The 23,941-nt window shown below is 39.4% G+C and overlaps 1 protein-coding gene across 2 annotated transcripts in view; it reads left to right on the top strand.

The window, feature by feature from the left end:
- The window catches only part of RIF10 (polyribonucleotide nucleotidyltransferase), a 133,828-nt gene that overhangs the window by 15,149 nt on the left and 94,738 nt on the right, over positions 1–23,941 (top strand). For both annotated transcript variants that reach the window (XM_088898679.1, XM_010268416.3), the window contains exons 6-8: positions 6,720–6,784; positions 6,886–7,042; positions 18,698–18,754. In XM_088898679.1, the coding sequence (XP_088754805.1) occupies positions 6,720–6,784; positions 6,886–7,042; positions 18,698–18,754 (279 nt within the window). The remainder of the gene's footprint in view (positions 1–6,719; positions 6,785–6,885; positions 7,043–18,697; positions 18,755–23,941) is intronic.

Here is a 23,941-nt window from a genome sequence, read left to right as displayed (position 1 = left end):
GAAGCCATTGACCACACACACACACACACACACACACACATATATAACTGTTCCTCATATGAACCGAATACTCTAATCATAGTTTTCAAGGGGCCAAGGTGAGGCTAGGCGACAGGGGGGTGCCTAGTTGCCTAGGCGATGGATTTTTTTCAAGCAAAAACATGTATCGTAGGGTAGTTCCCTAGGTTCAATAATCATATTTGCTTAATAAATATCCATAATTTTCATAAGAAAAGTATAAACTTCATGTTAAAATATAGAAAATCAACATATTCCAACATATTCATGAGAAGAAAAAGAAGAAAGAAAAGAAAATTCAAAAAATATAGGGGCTGAACCCCTATTTCTGTTATAGGAAAAGAAGAAAAGAAAAGGTGAAAGAAATTAGTATATAAAAACACAAAATTAGTAAAGAAAAAGAAGAAAATGTGTTGATTGGACAACATTTTATGTTCTTTCTTACTTATTGTTTCAGGTTTTGAAGTCTTTGAGGGTTCAATACAGCATTAAGCAATGTTTGTGTTGATTAAATGCTAATTAAGAAAATAACAATAAGAAATTAGTATATAAACACACAAAATGAGTATTTTAGTTTAAAAATGTCTATTTTATAATTATAACCTCAAAAAATTAAGAATATAAAAGTTTGTCATAACACACTATAGAAAACTGCTTGGCGATTAGGCAAGGCGAGATTCCAAGGGCACCTTGTCGCCTAGGCGTCGCCTTGACAACTATGACTCTAATCCTCTCACTATATTACACCTTTGTTTTTGGTTATGACATTAGACTAATATTTTATAGCTATTACTAAAGGTGGAGGATATGGAGTTCATAGGGTGGAGACATGGTAATGGAGGAGGTTGTGTTCCTCCAAGTATAGGAGTTGACGTGATGGTAGAAAGCCAGGCGGAGGTCATGAAAGAGGATATGATGGTCGTAGGAAGTGCCTCGACTATGTTCTAGATGGGCACATAATTTTTGTTATGATCTTCACAGCCCACCTTCAGCTGGGCAAATGGTGCCATACTTACTGAGGATAAGTTGCTCCTGTGAAACTATAAGTTGTTTCTTATTTTTTTTTTCAGTTTCCAATGCTACATCTCTTGAGTAGCCATCCTCACAATAGCGTTCTTGAATCCAAAATCATGCTTTTAAATTCCAGCTATGCCCCTTTCCCTAAACATGTCATTGTATTCATGATGTAGGATGGGAAGGAGAAAGTCTTAAAGGGGTGAATGTGGTGGTGAAATAGAGGGAGAACTAAGGATCGTAATAATGAGGAGAATTTCAGATTTGAATATAAAAGAGAGGGAAGAAATAATGCACTTTGAAAATAAAAGAGAGAAGTGGATAGAAATAAGCTAACACTATTACCCTTAGGTAATGTAAAAATAGACCTTTGTTCCATAAATTCAAATTCCAATGTCCAATCACAATAACTATTGATAGACTAAACATGATGGCTTGGATCTCCTTGCATAGACTTCAATTTCAATTAGAAGATTAACCTAAATCAATTTGTAACTACATGGCAACATATACAGGTTTTAATGGAAATCAAACAACTAGCTAGGCAAATGGTGGTCTCTGTTGATTTGAGACTGAGATTGGCAAACTGTTTGGCTGAGATTCATTTGCTCGAATGTTTTGGGGAGTCACTAATGAAAACTGTATATAAAGTTATGCAGGTGAATAAAGGTTGGGGCTTGTTAAGAAAGCAAGCCTAACATCACGGTTTTCCCTCTATTTTTTCTATTTCCCTCTATTAAAAGGAGCTTGTTTCAAGTTTGTGCATAACCGAGGAAAATGCATTTGGAGGCCTTAGGTTCAAACTTGGAATGATGGAGCCCGAGAAGCTGAACGAAACAGGTACAACCAAAGGTTTTAAGGGGAACGGTAAACAACTCATCGTCTGGGCATAGAAGGGAAAAAGGGGTTTTCATATCAAGAACCCGGAAGGAACCCGATTAATGAGATATACTGCCGTAAGTATAGCATCACCCTAGAAGCGAATAGGTACATTGGAGGTAAACATAATGCTTCTAGCCACCTCCAAGATGTGCCTATTCTTCCTTTCGGCAACCCCATTTGCTGTGGTGTATGAGGGCAAGTGCTCTGGTGAATAACTCCATGATTAAGGAGGTAAGAGGTCAATGGCTTAGCAAATTATTCCTTTGCATTATCATATCTAAGAACTTTGATTTTGGCCCCAAATTGGGTTAGAATCATCTGATGAAAGTTTTGGGTCAGAGCGGGAACCTCATCTCGAGAACGCATAAGATAGACCCAAGAAAAACGGGTATGGTCATCAACAAACAACAGAAAATATTTGTACCCACCCATAGAAGGGATGTGATATGGCCCCCAAACATCAGTATGCACAATATCAAAAGAATTATTACTCATTTTATTACTCAAAGAATAAGATGTTCTACAATGTTTGGCAAACTCACAACTCTCACATCTCAACTTTGACAACTCAACAGACTCAAATAAAGCAGGAAACAGACTCTTCAAGGACCGGAAAGATAAATGACCTAATCGATTATGCCAAAGTATAACCGGACTCACAAACTGAGAAACAAAGGACTTCTTATCCACTGGCTCTTCCCAACGAGCTCTCTCCGAGCAGATAGATCCCATTCCTCTCACGGCCAGTCCCAATCACCTTCCTCGTCTCCAAGTCCTGAAAAACACATCGGTCAGGGAAAAAGGTTACTGGACAGTTCATATGTTTGGTAATACTACTGACTGAAAGCAGGTTAGTATCAAGCTTAGGAACATGCAAGACAGAAGATAAAGAGATAGTTTCCGATAACTTGATGTCACCCTTGCCAGAAATGGGAACAAGTGAGGATACTTTATCTCTACCAGATGACAAGTGATAAGTAGTGAACAATGATGGCAAGATAGTCATATGGTCGGATGCACCTGAATCTATTACCCAACAGTGTTCAATATTACCTGGAGCTGAAGCATGGTAGGCTAAGGCTCGAGTACCTGAATGTGCAAATGCAGATGTGGCAGGGGTTGATGGTGACTGAGATGGCTGAGCTGAACTCCCAACTTCCTTTTCCAACTGTATTAGGGCAGCCCAAACCATGGCTAAAGTCTCTAGGGGTGTGCCTTTTGTGCCTGACGAAGATGCTGAATCAGTATTCACAACCACATGAGCATTACCCTTCTTATTTCTCAGTTTTGCTGGGACCAAATGAGGATGCAGCTTCCAACAAGTATCTTTTGTGTGCTTGGGTTTCTCGTAATGTTCACATACCAAGTCCCGTTTATCTTCCTTCTTCCTGTCCCTTTCTGGATCACCCCCTGATTTAGGCTTAATAGCTGCCAGGGTTGGGGAAAGGGGCTGAGGTTGCATCATGACTTTCCTCATGGTCTCTTCACTATGCACCATGGAGTATGCTTGAGAGAGGGTCACACTATCTCTGGTCAATATTTGTTGCCTCACAATGTCATAATCTGAATTCAGGCCAGCCAGAAATTCAAATACCCTATTTGTCTCGACTTGCTTTCTGTGAGTTTGTGCATCTTTGGGACTCTCCCACTCAAGAGTCTCTAGATGATCAATCTCATGCCACAGGGATTTCAAGGTAGAGAAGTAGACAAAAACTGGTTTCTCTCATTGTTTAAGACTATTCACTTCACACTTCAGTTCATAGGCTCTGGCAACATTAAGGGGTTGGGAATACGTTTCTTTTATAACTTCCCATATCTCCTTGGCTGTCTTTGCCCACAAGTAATTTCGGTTGATATGTGGCTGCATAGAATTACACAGCCATGTCACAACCAAGTAGTTCTCTTGAACCCACTTGGTATACATTGGGTCCTCTTTGGAAGGTTCTTTCACATCACCCAAGAGGTAGCCTAGTTTTCCCCTTCCCCCAATAGCCATCAAGGCTGATTGGGTCCATTCCAAGTAGTTTGACCCGTCAAATCTCATAGTTGTAATCTGAAACCCAGCTTCCGATATACTACCATAACTACTGTTCCCAAAACTACCTTCTCCCTGATTTTTAAACTCCATTTTTGGTCAAGAATCAGTAGTTACGAACTGTTAGGGTTACTACAACAGAAAACAACACTTGGACAGTCGATCACAATCAGAAATCGGTATGGAATCAATGCAGGTCTGATCTGAAACCAATCTGTAATCATGGTATATGCATGAAACTAGTGCAGGTCTGATCTGAAAGCAATCGGCAATCACAGTATATGCATGAAACCAGTGTAAATCTGATCTGGAACCAATCGACAATCACAGTACCAAGCAGTCCGTACAAGTTTTTCACCCCCTAAAAGAGCTCGAAACCAAAAAATAGGTCTGAAACCAGTTTAGAGAGCAATCTGAGATGCTAGAACAGAATTAGGGTTTTAATCGTAGGTCTGAAATAAGTGCTCAGCCACACTTTCCAAGCAGTCCGTACAGTTAGGTATTGTCGTAGGGTCAATGTGAAACCCTAAAACTGATCACCTCTGAGAGAAAACCCTAAAACAAGCACTTTCCAAGAAGATAAAAGAGTTCGGCCCAACAATTGGGTTTGCCGCAAGGTTAATGTCAAACCCTAGAATAGAGAGAAAACCCTAAAACAGTTCGGCCGCTCCTTCTAGATAGGTCCAACATATCTTGACTGATAGCAATCTCTAGAAAATAAATAAGACTTACCTAGAGAATGCTGTTCGCTACCTTCCAAGGTTGCCTGAACCCTAGCCTTCTCTGATTCTTCCTGATTACCAACACTCTGCAAGCGGTGGCAAGTCTTCAACAGCTGCTAAACTCTTCTGGTAACCTCCAAGAATCAGCCAACTAACACTTCTTCATAAACTTCCAGCCCTAGATAGTTCTCATGTGGTTGGCTAGACTAGACTCACATGAGAAACCCTAGATAAGCTCTGATACCAAGTAGGCGATCAAGACTACAATTAGCCTTGAACCCTAATAGATTTCAGATTAGGAAAGGTAGAAGAAAAGTAAGAAAAAGAAAGAAAAGAGAGGAGAAGAACTGGAGAACACAAAGGTTTGAAAGAAGGGACAGATTCTAATTGACCTGCCGCCGCCACTCTCTTAGTATTTATAGGTTATGTTCCGTACATAGGGGAAAAGGACAGATCTGCCCTTAGTACTTACATGACAAATAAAGCAAATAAAAAACTGAAATAACAAACTGACCACCAACTAACACTAACATGACTAAACAATTACACATACTGTCCTACGAACACAGTGGGGACCACAGCTGTGGGGCCCACATCAGTGTTCTCGACAACTATAAATAGTAACACTGAAACTTACCATATATAGTTTCAATTTTTACTGGGGTTAGTAAAATTCTAGAAGATTGGAACTTAAACTCTATTCCTGAGATACCAACAAACAAGAAAATAAATTTGAAATGACCGAAACCGAACACCCAAATTATGAAAGTATCATTGGATGAGTAGTTGGAAAAAACTGATTTTATTCAGCACGGATTCTTTCCTTGCTTCCGTCCCTGCATCACTTCAGCCTCTGCTACTAACTCTACAATTCCCCCTGCAAATGATCTTAACCTCTACTCTATAGCAAGCATCATCACTATGAAATTCAACTTCAAGACTTCCAGCATCACCTTCAAAAGCCTTAATTTGAATGGAAGCTGATTACCAAGCTTGACACGCAACAGCCCTTTTTTACAACCATAAGGATCCTACCACCAACTGCTCACCTATCTGAGCATGTCACCATGGGTGGAGTCATGGGAAAATGCACAGCTCTTGAAACAGCACACCAACCACTCTTACCCAACCCATTTGACCATGGGGAACTGGTAGAGCCCTGGGAATCATCGCGTGCAAACCACTCAACCATGGGATGCAGACGAACCATGGAAGTACCACAATGTGCATCTGTCAAGACTTGCGTCCAAGCCAAATCACAATGTGCATCTGTCAATACATATGCACACATGTGGGACGTACATACAGGAGATGGGACACCACTTACAACCAAAAAGCCTAAGATATTGGGTTTTGGTGATGGTTGTCAATTTGGTTTATGTGCCTGTGTTTGGAGGTGTGAATTTGGTTTAAGGGGTTATTTGTTTCTTTTCTACTTGTGGTCAACTTCCTCCTTACTTGGCAATATGAACTAAAAAGTCCTATTCTTCTCACTTGTAATGGCTTTATAGTATCCCATTCCTCTGTCGCCCAATCCACAACCTCATTTTCATCTGCGTTAGATCTTACAAATTGTCCTATGAAGCAATCTTCTAACAGCTTCAATATCTGTTGCAACTTCCCAAAAGCTGGGATGATAACTTGGCACACTGTTGCTTTTGGTAGAACAAACACCATCTTTGAACCTTGTGGTATTATGAATACCATGGGGGAAAGGCTACCATGATAAATAAAGTGGTACACGACTTGCGTTTTTGGTGCGTGGAATTTTTCATGCCGATGTACAACTGCAAGATCTATGGTAGTTCTGGATCCATGAAAATTTTCAAGTCTTCAAGACTTTATTCTTATAGGTTTTGTCAAACATCATGCTTGATACTATTTTGTCTTATCTGGCTGCATCTAAAAGTGGACGAATAATATTTTTTTCATAGTGGCCCATCTTGTCTGTCATTAACCTTTTCATTCTTGACTCAAAAATGCTCATTTAGGAAGTATGATATATCTTATTTGGAATGCTCTATTCACTGCTATTATCATATACCTAGGTTTTGAGTTATGATGGCTTGCATCCTCCTGATTGTTTGGCAGTTACAGCAGCTGGAATAGCAGTGTAAGTCTGCAAAAATTTTCTTTTTTCTGTTTGGCATTTCTAACTTTTCTGTTCATTACTGCTCGCAAGATAGCTTATTTCTTAGGCTTTACTGTGTGCAGCGCTCTTTCAGAAGTTCCAAACTCCAAAGCAATTGCAGGGGTTCGAGTGGGTCTGGTTGACAACAAGTTTATTGTAAATCCCACCACCAAAGAAATGGAAAAATCAGAGTTGGACTTGGTGCTTGCTGGCACTGATAGTGCAATATTGATGATAGAGGTGTAATTCTAAACAATCTTTTATTTGCCAAAATTATAGATTTTGACTTTTGATGTAGGTTTTGCCTTCATTTTTTTTATTTTAGAAAATGATCTTATCCAATGTATTACTTGTTGTAACACTTCTAACATGGTGGCAAATCATATCTGTGTGCTTATATTTCAAAATTTTCTCTTTCTTATGCTCTAAGATGGCTGGTAAGAAGTGGAAGGAGGAATACTATCTGAAAGAATACAATAAGCTATATACTCAATATTCTTAGAAAGGAGTTTTTTAAGTGATGATTTGATTTTGAACTATATTTAAACTTGTTCCTTGCTGCTTTTGCATGGGAAAACTATTTTTATGGCCTTAAGTAATCTCCATGTGCTTGGCTTGAGATGTTACAAAGAGGAAAGATGGCCTAGTAACTACCTGGATTATCTATGTTGATAATATTGTTGTTATAGGGAATAATCAATATGAGGTTTACTATTTGTAACAATTCCTGCAATGAATTTGAAACCAAGGACCTTTGTAACTAAGGATATATCTTTATAGAGGAGTTGATAATGCAAGGGAATATCTCTCCCATTGGTTTTTGGTGGCAAATAGGTCAAATAATCAATAGTCTTTCCTTGTGGGCCTGGTGATTGCTTTGCAGTATGGGAAATTTGGAAGGAGGAATTGGTGTAAAATGGAGAACAAGTTTCGGTGTTCACAAATGATTATCTGGACAGTGATGAAATGGGTGCATGAAGTCTCACCTTTGCTGAAGTTTGAAAATGCAGTTAATCATGGTCAGTAGATCTCTATAAGTGGTTTGGGATTAACAGTTCAGCCAGTTACTAGAAGGAGATTGAAGGTTGTCTACATGAACCCTTTAACAGAGGGTTATTTTAAATTGAATGTGGATGGAGCTTCTAGAGGGAATCCTGGGCCTTGTGGTGGAGGAGGTGTAATTAGAAATGGAAGAAATGATTTTATTAGTGCCTTATCCAGCAACTATGGGCTGGATACAAATTTGGTAGCTGAAGCTAAAGCTTTACTGGAGGGCTTGCATCTTGCCACAGCCTTGGGCTTGAATAAGATTATGGTGGAATCAGATTTATCTATTTTGATTGCCATTATTAATGGGGGGTGCGCAGCCTCTTGGAAACTCTAATATTGGACCATACAGATTCAGGAGGTTATGGACATTTTTTCTCTACATATTTACGGGAAAGCTAACCAACCGGCGGATGCACTTGCAAAGCTAGGTTGCTTAGCTTCTCAACAGATTATTTATGATAGCTTGGATAGTTTACCTTCACACGTTCAAGATCTTATTAGAATAGATGGTTGCTGTCTTCTTTTTTTTTTTGATGAATAACTGTTAACTTCATTGAATTTAAATGAAAGTGTACAAGAGAAGGTGGGTGAGAGACAAGCCCTCTTATTTCTCCCCTTTAATTTTAATTAAAAAATTACATCTGTGCCCAGAATGTTAGATTTCTCCCGACCCCTTGCTTGGGTAGTTCATCAGCCATGGAATTTGAAGAAAACTAAAGAGAGTAGACCTTGAGAGTTCGGCAATGAGGGTTTGAGAATGAGAGTTTCGAACCTAACTCTCTCTCAGCACCCTAACACTATTTTATTAAGATAGATTTGAATAATTACAAGGAGGCCCTTAGTTGGGCAAGAATTTACAAAGAACATAATATAGACAGGATGGGCCCAGAATAAGGCCCATTACAGAAAGACATAAATAACAAGAAAGAATAAACAGCCTATGGGCCATTTCTCTACACTCCCCCTCAAGCTGAGCATAGATGTCAATCATGCCAAGCTTGCTGGTATCATGCTGAAGTTTTGCCTTGCGAATGCCTTTGGTGAGAAAATCTGCCAACTGTCCTTCAGATGTGAAAGGAAGACATACTTCACCCGAAGAGACCTTTTCCCTAATGAAGTGTCGATCAACTTCAATATACTTAGTTCTATCATGTTGCATTGGGTTGTGAGCAATGTTGATGGCAGCCTGATTATCACAGTACAACATCAGTGGCTTGTCATATTCAACCCCAAGTTCTTCCATCAATGATTTTAGCCATAATAATTCAGAAACTCCATGTGCCATGGCCCTGTATTCTGCTTCAGCGGAAGACCGAGCAACAACCGATTGTTTCTTGCTTCTCCAAAAAACAACATTACTAGCCACCAAGCTGCAATACCCAGAAGTAGATCTTCTGTCATCAATGTTTAGCCCAGTTAGCATCGGTGTAGGCTTCAAGTTTCATATGACCATGCTTGGAAAACAGAATTACCTTTCTTGGGGAGCCCTTCAAATAACATAGGATTCGCTCCGCTGCTGCCATATGAGTGTCTCGGGGAGCATGCATGAATTGGCTAATGCAACTGATTGCATATGCAATATCTGGACGAGTCATGCATAGGTACAAAAGTTTCCCAAGAAGTCTCTGAAAGATTCCTTTGTCTTCTAACAATGTCCCATCTGAGGTAGAGAGTTTATAACTCATATCAATAGGAGTAGCAACTGGTCTAGCACCCATCTTTCCAGTTTCAGAGAGCAAGTCAAGAACATACTTCCTTTGGGAGATAAGAATCCCATCCTTGGATCGAGCCACTTCTATGCCAAGAAAGTATCTCAATTCCCCCAAATCTTTAATCTCAAACTCTGTATGGAGAAAATATTTTAGATCATGAATTTCTGAAACGTCATTACCAGTCACTACAATATCATCTACATACACAATGAGGTATACTGCTAGAGGTCCACTCCTCTTCACAAAAAGAGTATGATCGGACTGTGTCTGCACATAACCAAAGTTAACAAGTGCTGTTCTAAATCTCTTAAACCATGCTCTAGGGGACTGTTTTAGTCCATAAAGAGATTTCTTCAGCCTGCATATCTTCCCTTTCTTATCAGTTCCATACATCCCTGGAGGAAGAGACATATAAACATCCTCATGTAATTCACCATTCAGAAATGCATTCTTTACATCCAATTGATAAAGGGGCCAGTCAAAGTGAGCAGCTAAAAATAGAACCCTCACATATGTCATCTTGGCAATAGGTGCATAGGTCTCCAAATAATCAATATGTCTGTGTATAGCCTTTTGCAACCAGCCTGGCCTTGTACCTTTCAATGGTGCCATCAGCTCGGTATTTGATAGTAAAGACCCACTTGCAACCGACTGGATCCTTCCCTTCAGGCAAATCCACCACTTCCCATGTGTCATTCTTGTGTAGGGCATCGATTTCAGATCTCATAGCATCCCTCCATTCTGGAATCTTAAGAGCTTCTGACACAGACCTGGGAATAGGGTTAGAAGCAACAGAAGAGAGATAGGCAAAGTTAGAAGGTGAAAGCAATCTGTAAGAAAGGTGCTTGGAAATGTAGTGTGCAGTGCACTTCTGTTTTCCTTTCCTAACAGCAATGGGAATATCAAGGTCAGGGAATGATGACTCCAAAGGTGCTGAAACAGTACCTGTTGTCTCTTCTGTGACTGGAAGTGTATGCGGCTCATGTATTGTAGGAGAAACAACCTGCACATTTCTGGATCTTTGCCTTTGATACACCTTGGGATTGAGGATAGGACGAGGAGGTAGAGTATTAGGATAGGGAGAATGGAACGACTGATCCACCCTTGATACATTTGAAGGAGAAGCAGACACATCAAGAGACTCAACAGGGATAGGAAGAGGAAGAGCAAACACCTGTGACAAATCCTCCCCCTGTGGACAATGTCCATCCGGAGAGGAACCATAAAAGGGGGAAAGCTCATCAAAGGTGACATCCATTGAGACATACCTAGTGCCAGTCTTTGGATCAAAACAACAGTAATCCTTCTGTGTGGGGGAATAACCAAGGAAGATACACTTTTGAGCTTTGGGTTCAAATTTATGCCTTTGGACACTTGGAACATGTACATAACAGGTGCAGCCAAAGACACGAAGAGGAACAGGAAAAAAGGTCCTTGTCCGGATGAAGGAGATTGAAGGGAGACTTAAACCCCAAAACCTTGGATGGCATACGTTTTATAAGGTAGGTAGCAGTAAGAACAACATCACCCCAAAACCTTGTAGGAACACGTGAGGCAAATAAGATACTTCTTGCAACTTCAACAATATGCCTATTTTTCCTTTCAACAACTCCATTCTATTCTGGGGTCCTAACACAGGAGCTTTGATGAATAACCCCCATGTCAGAGAGATAGCAGGATAGGTTCTTCTCAAATATTCTTTTGCATTGTCAGATTTGAAGATTTTAATCCTGGTATCAAATTGGGTTAGGACAAATTCATGGAATTGTCTTACAAGTTTTGGAACTTTATCACGGGATTTCATCAGGAATATCCAAGTGAACCGAGAAAAGTCATCAATAAATAAGATAAAATATTTGTAGCCACCCATAGAGGATAAGTGGTAAGGCCCCCACACATCAGAGTGCACAATATTAAAAGGAAAAGAAGATCTTTTATTGCTCAAAAGATAATTGTTTCTACAATGCTTTGATAACTCACAAGACTCACAATGAAGACTGGACAAACTAATTCCCTTAAACAGTTCAGGGAATAGATGACTCAAGGCAGAAAAAGACAGATGACCAAAACGACGATGACACAACATAATCCGACTAACAGACTCTGAAGAAACAGATCCGAGAGCAACATTCCCATGATGATCAGTGCATTGTCCCGAAGTATCAAGCAGGTATATTCCATTTGCCTCATGGCCACTCCCAATCACCTTCTGAGACTTCAGATCCTGAAAAACACAGTAGGAAGGAAAAAATGTTACACAACAGTTTAGTGACTTGGTTAAACTACTTACAAATAACAAATTTGTATTTAGTTTAGGTACATGAAGGGCAGAAGGTAGGAACAAGGAATCCGTAGCCTTGATGGTTCCCTTACCAGAGATAGGGGCAAGTGAACCATCAACTAAAGTGATTTTATCACGTCCAGGAAGCAAGTCATATGAAACAAACAAGGTAGAAAGATTGGTCATTTGGTCAGAAGCACCTGAGTCAATAATCCAAGGGATCTCGTGATTACCTGAAGTGGTAGCATGATTGGCAGAAGCCCTTATACCTGAATGAGCAAATGCAGAAGAAGAAGAATTTCTTGAAGGGTTGGAAGGAGAAGTCACATCACCCAGCTGACTGATCATCTTCCCAAACTTTTTATATTCTGCTCTCATGGCTGCCAACTGTGCAGAAGCAGACATCTCTTCAGTATAGTACTTGTCACCATCTGGCCCGACAGCTACATTTGCACTTCCTGATGTTTTACTATCATGTTTTTTCTAAAACCGAATGGCAACAAGATTAGGATGTAATTTCCAATACTTGTCTTTGGTGTGCTTCGGCTTCTTGCAATACTCACATATAACTTCTTTCTTTCCTGTGCCACCAGAAGTTCCAGCATTCCCTTTAGGTTTAACCCCCATATTCGCAAAGTGATTTCTAATATCAGCCCCTTGAACCTAGACAGCCCTTCTGCTCTCTTCACTACTCACCAATGCATAAGCTTGTGACAATGAGACACACTCCTTGGAAAGAATATTCTTTTTTGTGATATCATATTCTGGGTTTAGTCCGGTTAAGAATTCAAACACCTTGTTCCTTTCAACCAATTTTCTATAGGTCTTTGCATCATTGGTGGTGTCCCAAGTTACAGCTTCAATTAGGTCAATCTCTTGCCATAGAGACTTCAGGGATGAGAAATATACAGCTAGAAGTTTCTCCCCTTGCCTTAAATTCTTTACATGACTTCTCAATTTATATGCTCGGGCCACATTGAGTTTTTGGGAATAGGTTTTTGCAACACTGTCCCAAATTTCCTTTGCTGAATTCATCCATAGGTAGTGTTGGCTAATTTGCGGCTGCATTGAGTTCACAAGCCACCCAATGACAGTGTAATTTTCTTGCATCCACTTCTCGTAGGATGGATCATCTTCTGGGGGAGCCTTCTTGCTTCCAGAAATGAACCCCCACTTTCCTCTACTACATACATAAATCTTTACTGATTGTGACCATGCCAGATAATTAGTTCCATCTTGTTTGACAGTGGTCACAGTCAATAAAGAATCACTTGGAGTCCCCTGAACCAGTCCATATTCAGCACCATTCTTGTTTTCAAACTCTGAGGAGTACATCATGTAAACACTTCAAGTATGATTTCAGATGACTTCTACAAGTATACTGAATGAGGACAAGCAAGGACTGAGTTCAGCTGACCACAAGAAGGCAATACACAAGGCCAAACTACACCCGAAAGTTGTGAGAACCAAGACTAAAGCAGAAACTTCTACACGAGTCACCAAAAAACATCTTGGTTCAGCCTTCAAGAAGTAATCAGAAACTTCTAGGCACTGTGCACTCAACCGAAGTTCCCTTTTCAGATCTGGAACTTCAAGGTAATCACCAAAGAAATAGCCAAGGAGAGTAAATACCAATCAGTATTGCTGAAAAAGCCTTTTTACAAACACAGTGTGGGCAATAGAGACAGCCCCACTGTCAAAAAAGAAAAAAGGGGAGTTCCCATACCAGTAAATACCAATCATTCTTGAAACACGATAAATTGTACAAAGAGGGGTATAAGTCCTTCAAAGGGGAGTTCCCATACCAGATTTGATCCCAGATTTTGATTAGGTTACCAGAATTGAGTACATACCTTACAAGAGGCAAGAAACAAGGTAGAATCACTTGTATGGCTTTGCAAGGGGAAGCTCTAGTAGCTCGATGTAGTGGACCAGCGTCCCATCCATTGTCCAAAAGCCCGTGTATGCTCGCCACCACCCTTGCCCATAGTTTCTCTCTTTCTTTAGGCATTCTCCATAACCACTTCCCTAGTAGAGATAAATTTCTTTTTTGGATGTTTCTTATTCCAAGACACCCATACTTTTTATCGCTACTTACTACCTCCCAGCACACCTTATGATCTATTTTTTCTTCTCCCGACTCCCATAAGAAATCCCTTATTAATTTCTCAATGCTCTTGCTTACTCCCTTTGGCATCTTAAAGACTGACATATTATACATAGGGAGGTTTTCTAGGGTCGACTTTATTAGGGTGATCCTACCTCCTAGGGAAATGTATCCCTTCTTCCAACAAGCCAGTTTCTTTGGCACCTTTTCTTCGACTGGATTTCAAATAATGTTTTAAAAGGCGTGGGAGGCATATGCCTAGAGGTGCGCCTCCAGGTGAGGCGCTCCCAAAACGCCCTGAGGCGTATGCCAAAGGTGCTGACACCTTTGAGGCGTATGCCTCAGGTGCAAGAGGTGTACGCCTCTAGTGCTTTTTTCATGAGTCGTGCTAGAGGCGTATGCCTCGTGCACATCTTATATAAAATGATAGAAAAAAAAGGAAAGGAAAAGAAAGGGAAGGGAAAGAAAAAGAAAGAGATGAAAAAAAGAGAAAAGGAAAGGGAAGGGAAGAGAAGATAAGGGGAAAGAAAGTGGTTTGTCTCCTGCCCCTTCGGATGGGGGGCTTCACCCCCAAACCCCCCGCCCCCTTTTCGATGCAGCCCAATTTGTTTTTTTGAATTAGGGGTGTCTTGCTCCGCTCCAACAAGCTCGCTTCTCTCGCTCGCCTCCACTTCGACAAGATTCTCCCTTTTAACTAATGTTATGCATCTTTGTTCTTCTTAATGTAAAAGATTTTTATTAAAAATAAAGTGAAAATGAGATCCCCCCTTCCTCTTCATCCTCCTCCTAACCCCCATCCTCTTACGCCTCCTTGTGTTTGGGAGGCTTACGCCTCTTGTGTTCTGAACTATGCCTCTCACCTCTAGGTAGTGGGACGCCTCGCGTCATGCCTCTGCGTTTTAAAACATTGATTCCAAAAGATTGAGTCCTTCGGGTTGGCTCCTAAGGCTAATCCTAGGAAGCTTAGAGGCCATTGAGAAACATTGCACCCCAAAATTTCAGCACAAACTTCTAACTCTCTATCCTCCATGCTTACACTTGCAATGCAAATCTTCTCGAAATTCACTTTTAAATTGGATAATTTTGCAAAGAGTTGCACTATCTGCTTTAGGTTCCTAATCCATGTCACATCGTCCCCTTCACAAAACAATAGGGTGCCATCAACAAATTGTAAATGGGTAACTGACACCCTATCCCTCCCCACTCTCCAACCTGTTAGTAGTTGTCTAGTATCAGCTTTGGTTATTAATCTACTCAAAACATCTGCAATGAGGGGGAAGATAAAGGGAGAAAGGGGTCTCCTTGTCTAATACCACGCTCTGCTTCGAAAAAATCAACCATTGATCCATTTACGAGCACCGAGTAATGACATGTTTGGATACAACCCAGACCCATTTGCACCACCTCTCCCCAAAGCCAAAGTGACTCAAAATCTCCATCAGAAAGGACCAATCCACCATATCATACGCTTTCTCCAGATACAATTTGCATATTATGCCCTTTCTTCCAGTTCTTTTCCTTTCTTTAAGGCACTCAATTGCTATCAAAACTTGATTTGTTATTTGTCTATTTTGAACAAAAGTCCCTTGGTTGGGAGAAATGATGGAAGGGAGCACTTTCTTTATCCTTGAAGATAACACCTTAGCTATGACTTTATACAGTCTATTCACCAAGCTTATGGGTCTGAAGTCCTTTGGATGGCCCACTCCACTCCTTTTTGGCACCAATGCAATGAATGTGGCATTCATACCAGGATTTATTACTCCTCTATCAAAAAATTCATCAAAAACTTCCTTTAGGTCATCTTTTAATATGTCCCAACAGTCCTGATAGAATGCCATGATGAATTATGGCCCCGGTGCTTTTGACCTATCCATAGAAAACATTGCCCCCTTGATCTCTTCCAACTTAAACCTCCTTTCTAACCAAATCTTGCAATCCTCTGAAATGGTTGGCCAGTCCAGTCCTTATCCACCTTTTATCACCTTAGGGAGTCTTCCTTTACTTAAGTTTGTTAATTTTTAGGTTCTGCCGGACAGTCCTTGATATGATATGAGCCGGTGGTCCTCTATATAGATTTTTTGAGGGGTAAGGTTTTTGTTTCTCCCCCTCTTAGGTTTCTTTTGCTCAATTTTGATAAAATTTATGGTGGCCACCCCTCTACCGAGAGTAAATTTTGGGGCTTGAAAAAATTATGGATATATCTTAGGTATTGGGTGTTCCAACAAAGGAATTTTATTTCTCAAAGGAAATGTATCCTAGATTTGTTGGAAGATACTGGAAAACTTGGACTTAAATTGGTAGGTACTCTTATAGATCCTTTAGAGGAATCTCCTTATGACAAGGGTATATTCCAGAAGTTGGTGGATGTATACAATATCTATGCATGACTAGTCTTGACATCTCATATTTTGGAAGTGTGATATATTAATACATGTATCAGCCTAAAACATTTCATTTGGATACAATAAATGTATTGTGCTTTTTTGAAGAAAATTTCTAGTAGGGGCATCTTCAAAGATAGTCATGTTCACCTACAGTTTGAACCATTCAATGGTGTGGATTGGGCAGATTGTGTGAATGACAAGAGGTCTACATTTGGTTAGTACTCCTTTATGATTAGGAAAAATGTTTTCAACCTATCGTTGATCAGGCCGGTTGAATCATTTGAACCATCACCTAGCCATGATTCCAGATTCTGTTCTAGTAAAACCAGGGAATTGGTCAAAAACCATTTGACCTAGGCGGTTGGACCTTCAACCCATTCGACCCGGTGACTGGGTCACCGGTTGCACATTAAATGTGTATGCTAACTTCTGGAGGTCATAACTTTGCGATTGGGTCATGGGTTGCACACTAAATGTGTATGCAAACTTCCGGAGGCCACAACTTTATGCTTCAATGCCCAACTAGGATGATCTTTTTTTTTTTAATGATTTTGGGTAACTTTTCAAAAAAAACCCCTTTTTCCTCAAATTGCAATTTCTTTTTATTTTTTTACAAATAAAAAATTAAAAGCGGAATTTAAAATATATAAAATAATACTTGTTTACATGTAGAATATAATTATACATTATTTATTGATAAAATATGTTTATAACTTTATATACATATAAATATATATATGTGTGTGTGTGTGTGTGCAGTTTTGACATGGCATGGTTTGAACCATTCGACCCAGACAGTCAAACTGGTGTTTTAAAGGCAGCAGTTTGAATAACCTATGTAAGCTGGGCATGATATGAAAAAGGTTACATGTTCTGGTCTAATAATGAGAGAAGTTCCTTCAAACTCATCTTGGTGGTTACTCTTTTTCTCATGGGATTTTGCATCAAGCTTCTTGCACTTATATTCGAAAGAAAGGTACTGTAGAGAGAAAGAAGTGACATATTTTATAGGTGGCTCATGGCCTATTTTGAAGCCATGTTAATTGCTAGGTATCTGGATCAACTGGTTTCCTTCTTGAATCCTAAATTTCAAAATTCTCTATCAGGTCCTTCATCCTAAACATCCTATCATTGGTCTTCCCCCTAAAATTTTTGTTTGTGTATGTTTCTCATGTCTTTGCCTCATCATACTAATATTGACTTTAAGGCATTTCATTGTGTTTTTCTTGGGTATTCAGCACCCAGCTCAAAAAGGGCATCAAGTCTATGGTACTAGCCTGAAGGGAACATTGCTTCTGCTGCTATTACCTTTTGGGAATCTGTTTCACAGTTCTCTGCTTCCATTGCTGCACTTCAAAGGGTACAACTTTGATAGTGAAGAACAGCAGTGGCATGTAGCATATTTTCCTTCCCGTATCCATGCTTCCTCCAGATGATGTTTGTTCCTTTTCTCCTGGATGTTACTTAAATAAGTTAGCCCATTTAGCTACTCTTTTTGTTGGGGCATAAGTTGAGACATCCCATACTTCTGCTTTGTTGTCTTCTCTCTTGAATTGCATGGCTAGAACCTAGGGCAGTTAATCCCTACCAGATTTACAAACAGGACTGAAAATTTACATTCATAAGCTTGTATTAAAACTCACGGGATCAAAAAAAATTGTAGAAGCATTGGATTCACTGAGAATGTATGAGGTTGTATGGATCTGTTTCACTCTATGTTGAATAGAGAGATCATGGATACAAAAAGGATTAGTCTATTCCATTTGACACATGAGAAATGTTATCAAAAAAGGGAGACTGGACAAAAATGTCTCATGGATACTAAAGGAATTCGCCTATTTCAATTGATGAGGGGGATGTAGGGAGATTTACAAAAAAAAGTTTCCATACAATATTTTATATACAGACTAAATGAAATTCCTTACACCTATTTATCAACATACACACATACGAGGAATGTTCGTAGACAAGCGTTTACCTTGATTTCATATTCTTTCCTTTATTTTTCTTTTTTCACATCTCTTCATCATATTACTTAGTCCTATCTTATTTCTTTTCTTGCCTCTTAACTTTTCTATCTTCTTTTATGTAGATTCATTTAAATAGCTTTATTCTTTATACCTGCAAAATTATAATTAGCTCTGTTTTATATTGTAATGAACAAAATTGTATAACAAAACGATTTTCTTTTGGCCTCTTGATTTATATCTTTCAAAATCTTTGGTATTTGTTTTCTGCCTGCTCATTGTAGTACAATAAATTTGGATTGTGATCATTATTGTTTATTTATTTTTGATAGGTTATTAGTAATTATTTTCCTAGGTTGTTTCCATTGATTTGTGGGGTATTTCTATGTAGGGCTACTGTGATTTTCTTCCAGAGGAGAAGTTGTTGCAAGCTGTAGAGGTTGGACAGGTATTTCGCTTGTGCATTGCAATTGGTTTGTTTCTGTGGTACAGGAGATGATCTATGCATTGTCATGTATTAAGAAAAAGATGTTATTTTTTTCACCTTTGTCTAATGTCTTCCTGATAAAGAAGAATTTTTTATTAAAAGAAAGTTGTTACAAATATAGAAAATCTGAATAGAAAATATTATACTTGTTGGTTTTACTTTATCACCCTCATGACCCTAACAATCAAAGATCATCTCCGAAGGGTATTGTTTTCACCACATTAAACATCTTCACAACAACAACCATCCTTAAGTTTATGGTATATGTCTCTACATAAAAGTCAAAATTTCCAATAAGAATTCTTTTATTTCATTCCCTCCAGATTTTGTAATATGTTGCTATTAGAATTCTCTGTATCTTATAACGAGTACTTCTACTGCCTTAATTATTTGAATCCATTATTTCAACTTCCAATCTACTGAACAGGTTAATGCATTTTTCACTTATTCTGTCAATAAGTGGTCTATGCAACAATCTTATTCCGAGTAACCTCACCATTATAAACCTGAAAACATTGATTTTTGTGATATTTTTTGAGCTCTATCTGTTACAGTGTTGGACACACTTTTTTTTGATAGGTAATAATCAATTTTATTAACCATAGACTGTAAAACGTACAAAGTTTACTTACATCCTTAATAGAGGAGAGTCACTACTGTCTCTCCCCTTTCATTTAATTTACACTTGAGCTCAAAATAACTGATATCTAACCACTTCTTGTTTTTCTAATGCATGAACCATTGCAGTTGGAAAACCTTTATACCCATTGGATTTTTGCCTCAATGTTTCTGGTCAGCCATTTAAAATTCTTGATTTCATTTCTATAAGTCCACATAGCTTTCTCATTATTCAACAACCACATGATTACCATCTTTGAGTCTCCTTAGTGATTAATCTACTTGAGTTCATATCTCTTGTACTTGCCTGCTGTACACTCTCCAAAACACCTTCATCTCAGCATTTAGGTAACCTCATACTCCAAATTGGCCTGAAAACATAGCAACAATATGATTGTCTTCATTCCTAAATACACCTCCCACTCCTTAAGGCCCTGGATTCTCCATGCTATTGCCATCAAAATTGAGCTTTATGAAACCTCTTTTAGGGGCACCCAATTTTTGTTAGTCAAAATCCTTCTTGAAGATGTTCCCACCACTTCATTCCACTTTCTAATTATATCATCTATTTTGAAAGATGAGAAGGCATCCAATGATTTGATCCAAGGAGCCACCCTAATTGTAATGCATTCTATTATTGCTTTCTTACTTCTCTCTTGCTCCTTTATTTTTGCATTCCTTTCTTCTCAAATTGTTCGAATGAATACTGCCCTTGTGCATTTCCACATAGTTCTTCCTTTTTTTTTGACCAAGAATATGTTGATGATGAGAACATGCTTAATGAGAGAGTCCACCGACACCCAAATAAAGGGAAAAACCATTTCCAAATATGGTTGATGCACTAGCCAAACAAGGGGCAATTAGGAATTAGTTGCTCTGGGCTTGGTTGTAAAGGGAAGCTAAACTAAAGTGGAGGAGATATGCCTCATTCCCCAAGGTTTGCTTATAAATCTTGTACATGATTGAAGTTTATAACAAAATTTTATCATTACTTATAAAAATCCATTCCCGAAGGCAAGTAACAAATAGATAGGAGATTTGTGAGTAAAGCAAGCCTCACCATTAGCTTTTGTAGAGGACACACGAATTAGGGGTCTAGCAATAGTTAGGCCTCCTTTTCTGTAGCAAATTAAATGTATTAATTTGTCATGGAAAACCTCCCAGCAAAATGCACCCATTCTAGTAGGGAATGGACTGCTTCAAACCTTTTCCATAGGAAAAAGGTTGTAGAGCTTGAAGACAGAAGCACATGGACGTAGGAGTCCAAATACAACTATCAGACTAAAAGGGATCCGTGAACACACTTTCTAGAATGTTTCAAAGATTGATTGCTCTAGGAAGTTCTAAATTTCTAATACTCCTTCTAAAGCCTAAATCTCAATCAAAACCATTGAGAAAAGGACATCAAACACCCATGATTTCTTACCACCACTTTTTGCCATAACTTGTCCCTTTCCAAGGGCGCAATCTCAACAACCATTACCCTAATAAAGCATGTTCTTCTTCCCTACATTCCTTATATCCAACCCTCCTTGATTTTTGCTTCTACACACTACACTTAAAACCAAATGATCCTTGCTAAGCAACTTTGGTAATATTTATTATCAGATTTGGTATCTTCTCAAAAAGCTCCACTATCAGTCTTAAATTTGTAACTCACTGCATCCTTCATCACAAAACAGAATAATGTTGTCAACAAACTGTAAATGAGTGATTACAACATTATCTCTCCCAACTCTACCTCCCTTGATCTGCTGTAGCCTATCTTCCCTCGAGATTAATCTACTAGGAACATCAGCTATAGGGGTAAACAAGGGAGAAAGCAGGTCACCTTGTCCAAGTCCCTTGGATGCTGGAAAACTATTTGCACAGCTTCCTAACTTCACACTACTCAACCTTCCGAAACCTCACCCTCTACCCATTTTCAACCGTGACAACTCATAATGAGGCATAATAATTCTCTTCCTTATTATACAAACATTTTACATAGATGGTACTTCCCTAAAGTCCCATCCAAATGTCTGACCATAGTGTACTTGCTAGCAAGAGTGGCAATCTGGTAGGTTGGGTTTATGTGTCATGGAAGCAATAGACTAATGAATAGGGCAATGTAGGGAGGTGTCATAAGAGGTTTTGAGGTGGATAGCGAGAGTGGAAAAATTACTCTTCTACAATTTGGAGATGGCACATTATTCTTTTGTGATGCCTCAGTTGAACATCTGAACATTATCAAGATTCTCTTGATCTAATTTAAGGGTGTCTTGGGGTAGAAATTAAACGTGCTGAAAAAGTGATGTTTGTGCTTTGGGTGAGGTACCGAATGTTGAGATGTCAGCTGACATCCTTGGATGCAAAATTGGATGTATGCCTTCCAGTTTTTTGGGCCTACCTCTTGGAGGTAGATGGACCTCTAAAAAGAATTGGGACCTGTTATTGGAATGTGTTGACAAAAAGCTGGCTTCTCGTAAGACAAGGTATCTGTTAAATAGGGGCAAACTAACCCTAATTAAGAGTATATTGGCAGTCTTTCACAATCACGCATACTATCTCTCCCTCTTCCCCATTCCTACAGAAGTGGCAAAGGAGTTGGAGAAAAAAATGTGGGACTTCATGTGGAGAGGTTGGAAGGAGGACCTAAGTTTCACTTGGTGAATTGGAGGAAGGTTCATAGTTCAATGAAGGAGGGTAAGCTGAGGGTGTAAAATCTGAGAATCTTCAAATTGCCTTATTAGGCAAGTAGTTTTGGAGATATAGGGCCTGCCACTACATCGGCAATACTTGACTTTCTGCCCATTTCGTACCTTGTAGCTCACACCTTTAATAATCAAGCTCTGCATTAGAGGTCTGTACCACATCAACAATCCTTCCAAAACTCGACTTTCTGCCCATTTCGTACCTTGTAGCTCATATCTTTACTAAACAAGCTCTGCATTTGTTCAATTCCTTTCCAAACAGATCAACTATAAGGTTGAGAAGCTGCTCCAGTCTCCCACCCTAAATTTTTCATCCCATATTTATCTTGAATTACCCTCTTCCATAATGCACCCTATGTAGGAAACTGTGGACCCCACATTAAGAGTACTCGTGTGGCACCCTGAGATGTACTTAGATTTAATTGATTAGGATCAGCTTTCCTAGTAGGATAAGTTTTATCCTATCTTATCTAGGATTTGTTTTATTTTGACCTTTTCTTTTATTGCCATGTAAGCATTAAAGTTCTTTTACAATTAGGAAACTATGTATATAAATTAAGGAGTTGGGGCGGCTGTTTAACACACACCAACCACTCTCTCTTTTCTCAGAACCTCTCTACAAGTTCTCCTTCTCCATCTCTCTACTTCTCTTCTCCTCTCCTCTTATCTTTTCCTTTTTTTATCTGTTCAAAACCCTAGGCTGATTGTAGTCTTATACGACTACTCCCTACTGTTCTCCAAACCTAAAACCATTTGCCTAAGAGAGCTTTATTCACCTCCCTCAATCTTTTTACCCCTAGACCTCCAAATTTACCACAATTAACAAGATACTTCTTCTTCTCTGTCCACCCCCTCCATAAGAAAGACTTCATTTCTCTATGGTTGCTGCAATAACTGCTGCAATTGGATAAAGGGATATTAGATGCAGAAGAATAGAAGATAAGACTCTCCTTAGAAGAGTGGGCTTGCATCCATTTGATGGCTATCTGGTTTTCCAAACTGCCTGTCTCTTCCCCTTGATTTTCATATAGCACCTCTTTCACATAAGGAAGTGGAGGCGGGCTACTCCCCGAAAATGCCCCGCCCGTAGGTTCGTTTGTCGTTGGGGCTTTTTTGAGGGGGCATGGCGTTCCGAGGAGGGAGCGATCGAATAAAGAAGTGGTGGCCGACAGCTAGAGGGAATTGCGGCCTGAAAGGACGATAAACAGCGTTTTAACAGCCGTTGACTAGGATCCCTAATCACGCTTTTTAAACAGGCCTTCGGCTTACATCAAACTGGCCTTTAAGAGCCCTTACTCCATAGCTCTTAAAACAGGAAATACAATAACTCATATCTATTTTCTTTACTGGCTCGATTGTGCAATCAAGAGTCGAAAGAGGAAAACCCTTGCTCACGCAAGGGATAAAGTATCCCATGTCCGTTCTTAAAAAAACAAAGGCAGACTTCAAATCAACTACCAGAGTCCACTCACCTAGTTCTGCATAAATAGTCAGTGAACGTCTTCATACTCCGTGGAAAGTGGTGCGAACCGTATTTAAGTGGTAATGGATAGTGTGTGGGCTGGTGCCAAACAATTGTCGTTAGGCGCTATTCTGTGAACTACTCATAGCTAGTTAAGTTGACGGGCTTCTCAAACTGATGTCTGGTTCCATAAGGAATTAAAGGCACCTAGCTATGAAAATCCAGAATGTAAATAAATGTCAGGTCTCAAACGGGTAAAAAAACTCTTTGCCTGCCCTCTGAAGAGTGACGAGCCCTACCGCTACGGTCCACCTCGTCTCTTGGTACATACCATCCCGACCGGGTGTTGGCACTAACGGAACGGATTGACAGGCA

This window comes from Nelumbo nucifera, chromosome 2 (assembly GCF_055504915.1).
Source record: "Nelumbo nucifera cultivar China Antique chromosome 2, China Antique-T2T, whole genome shotgun sequence".
Classification (NCBI taxonomy): domain Eukaryota; kingdom Viridiplantae; phylum Streptophyta; class Magnoliopsida; order Proteales; family Nelumbonaceae; genus Nelumbo; species Nelumbo nucifera.
The sequence above is the reverse complement of the archived record's forward strand: the minus strand, read 5'-3'. Positions and strand labels throughout refer to the sequence as shown.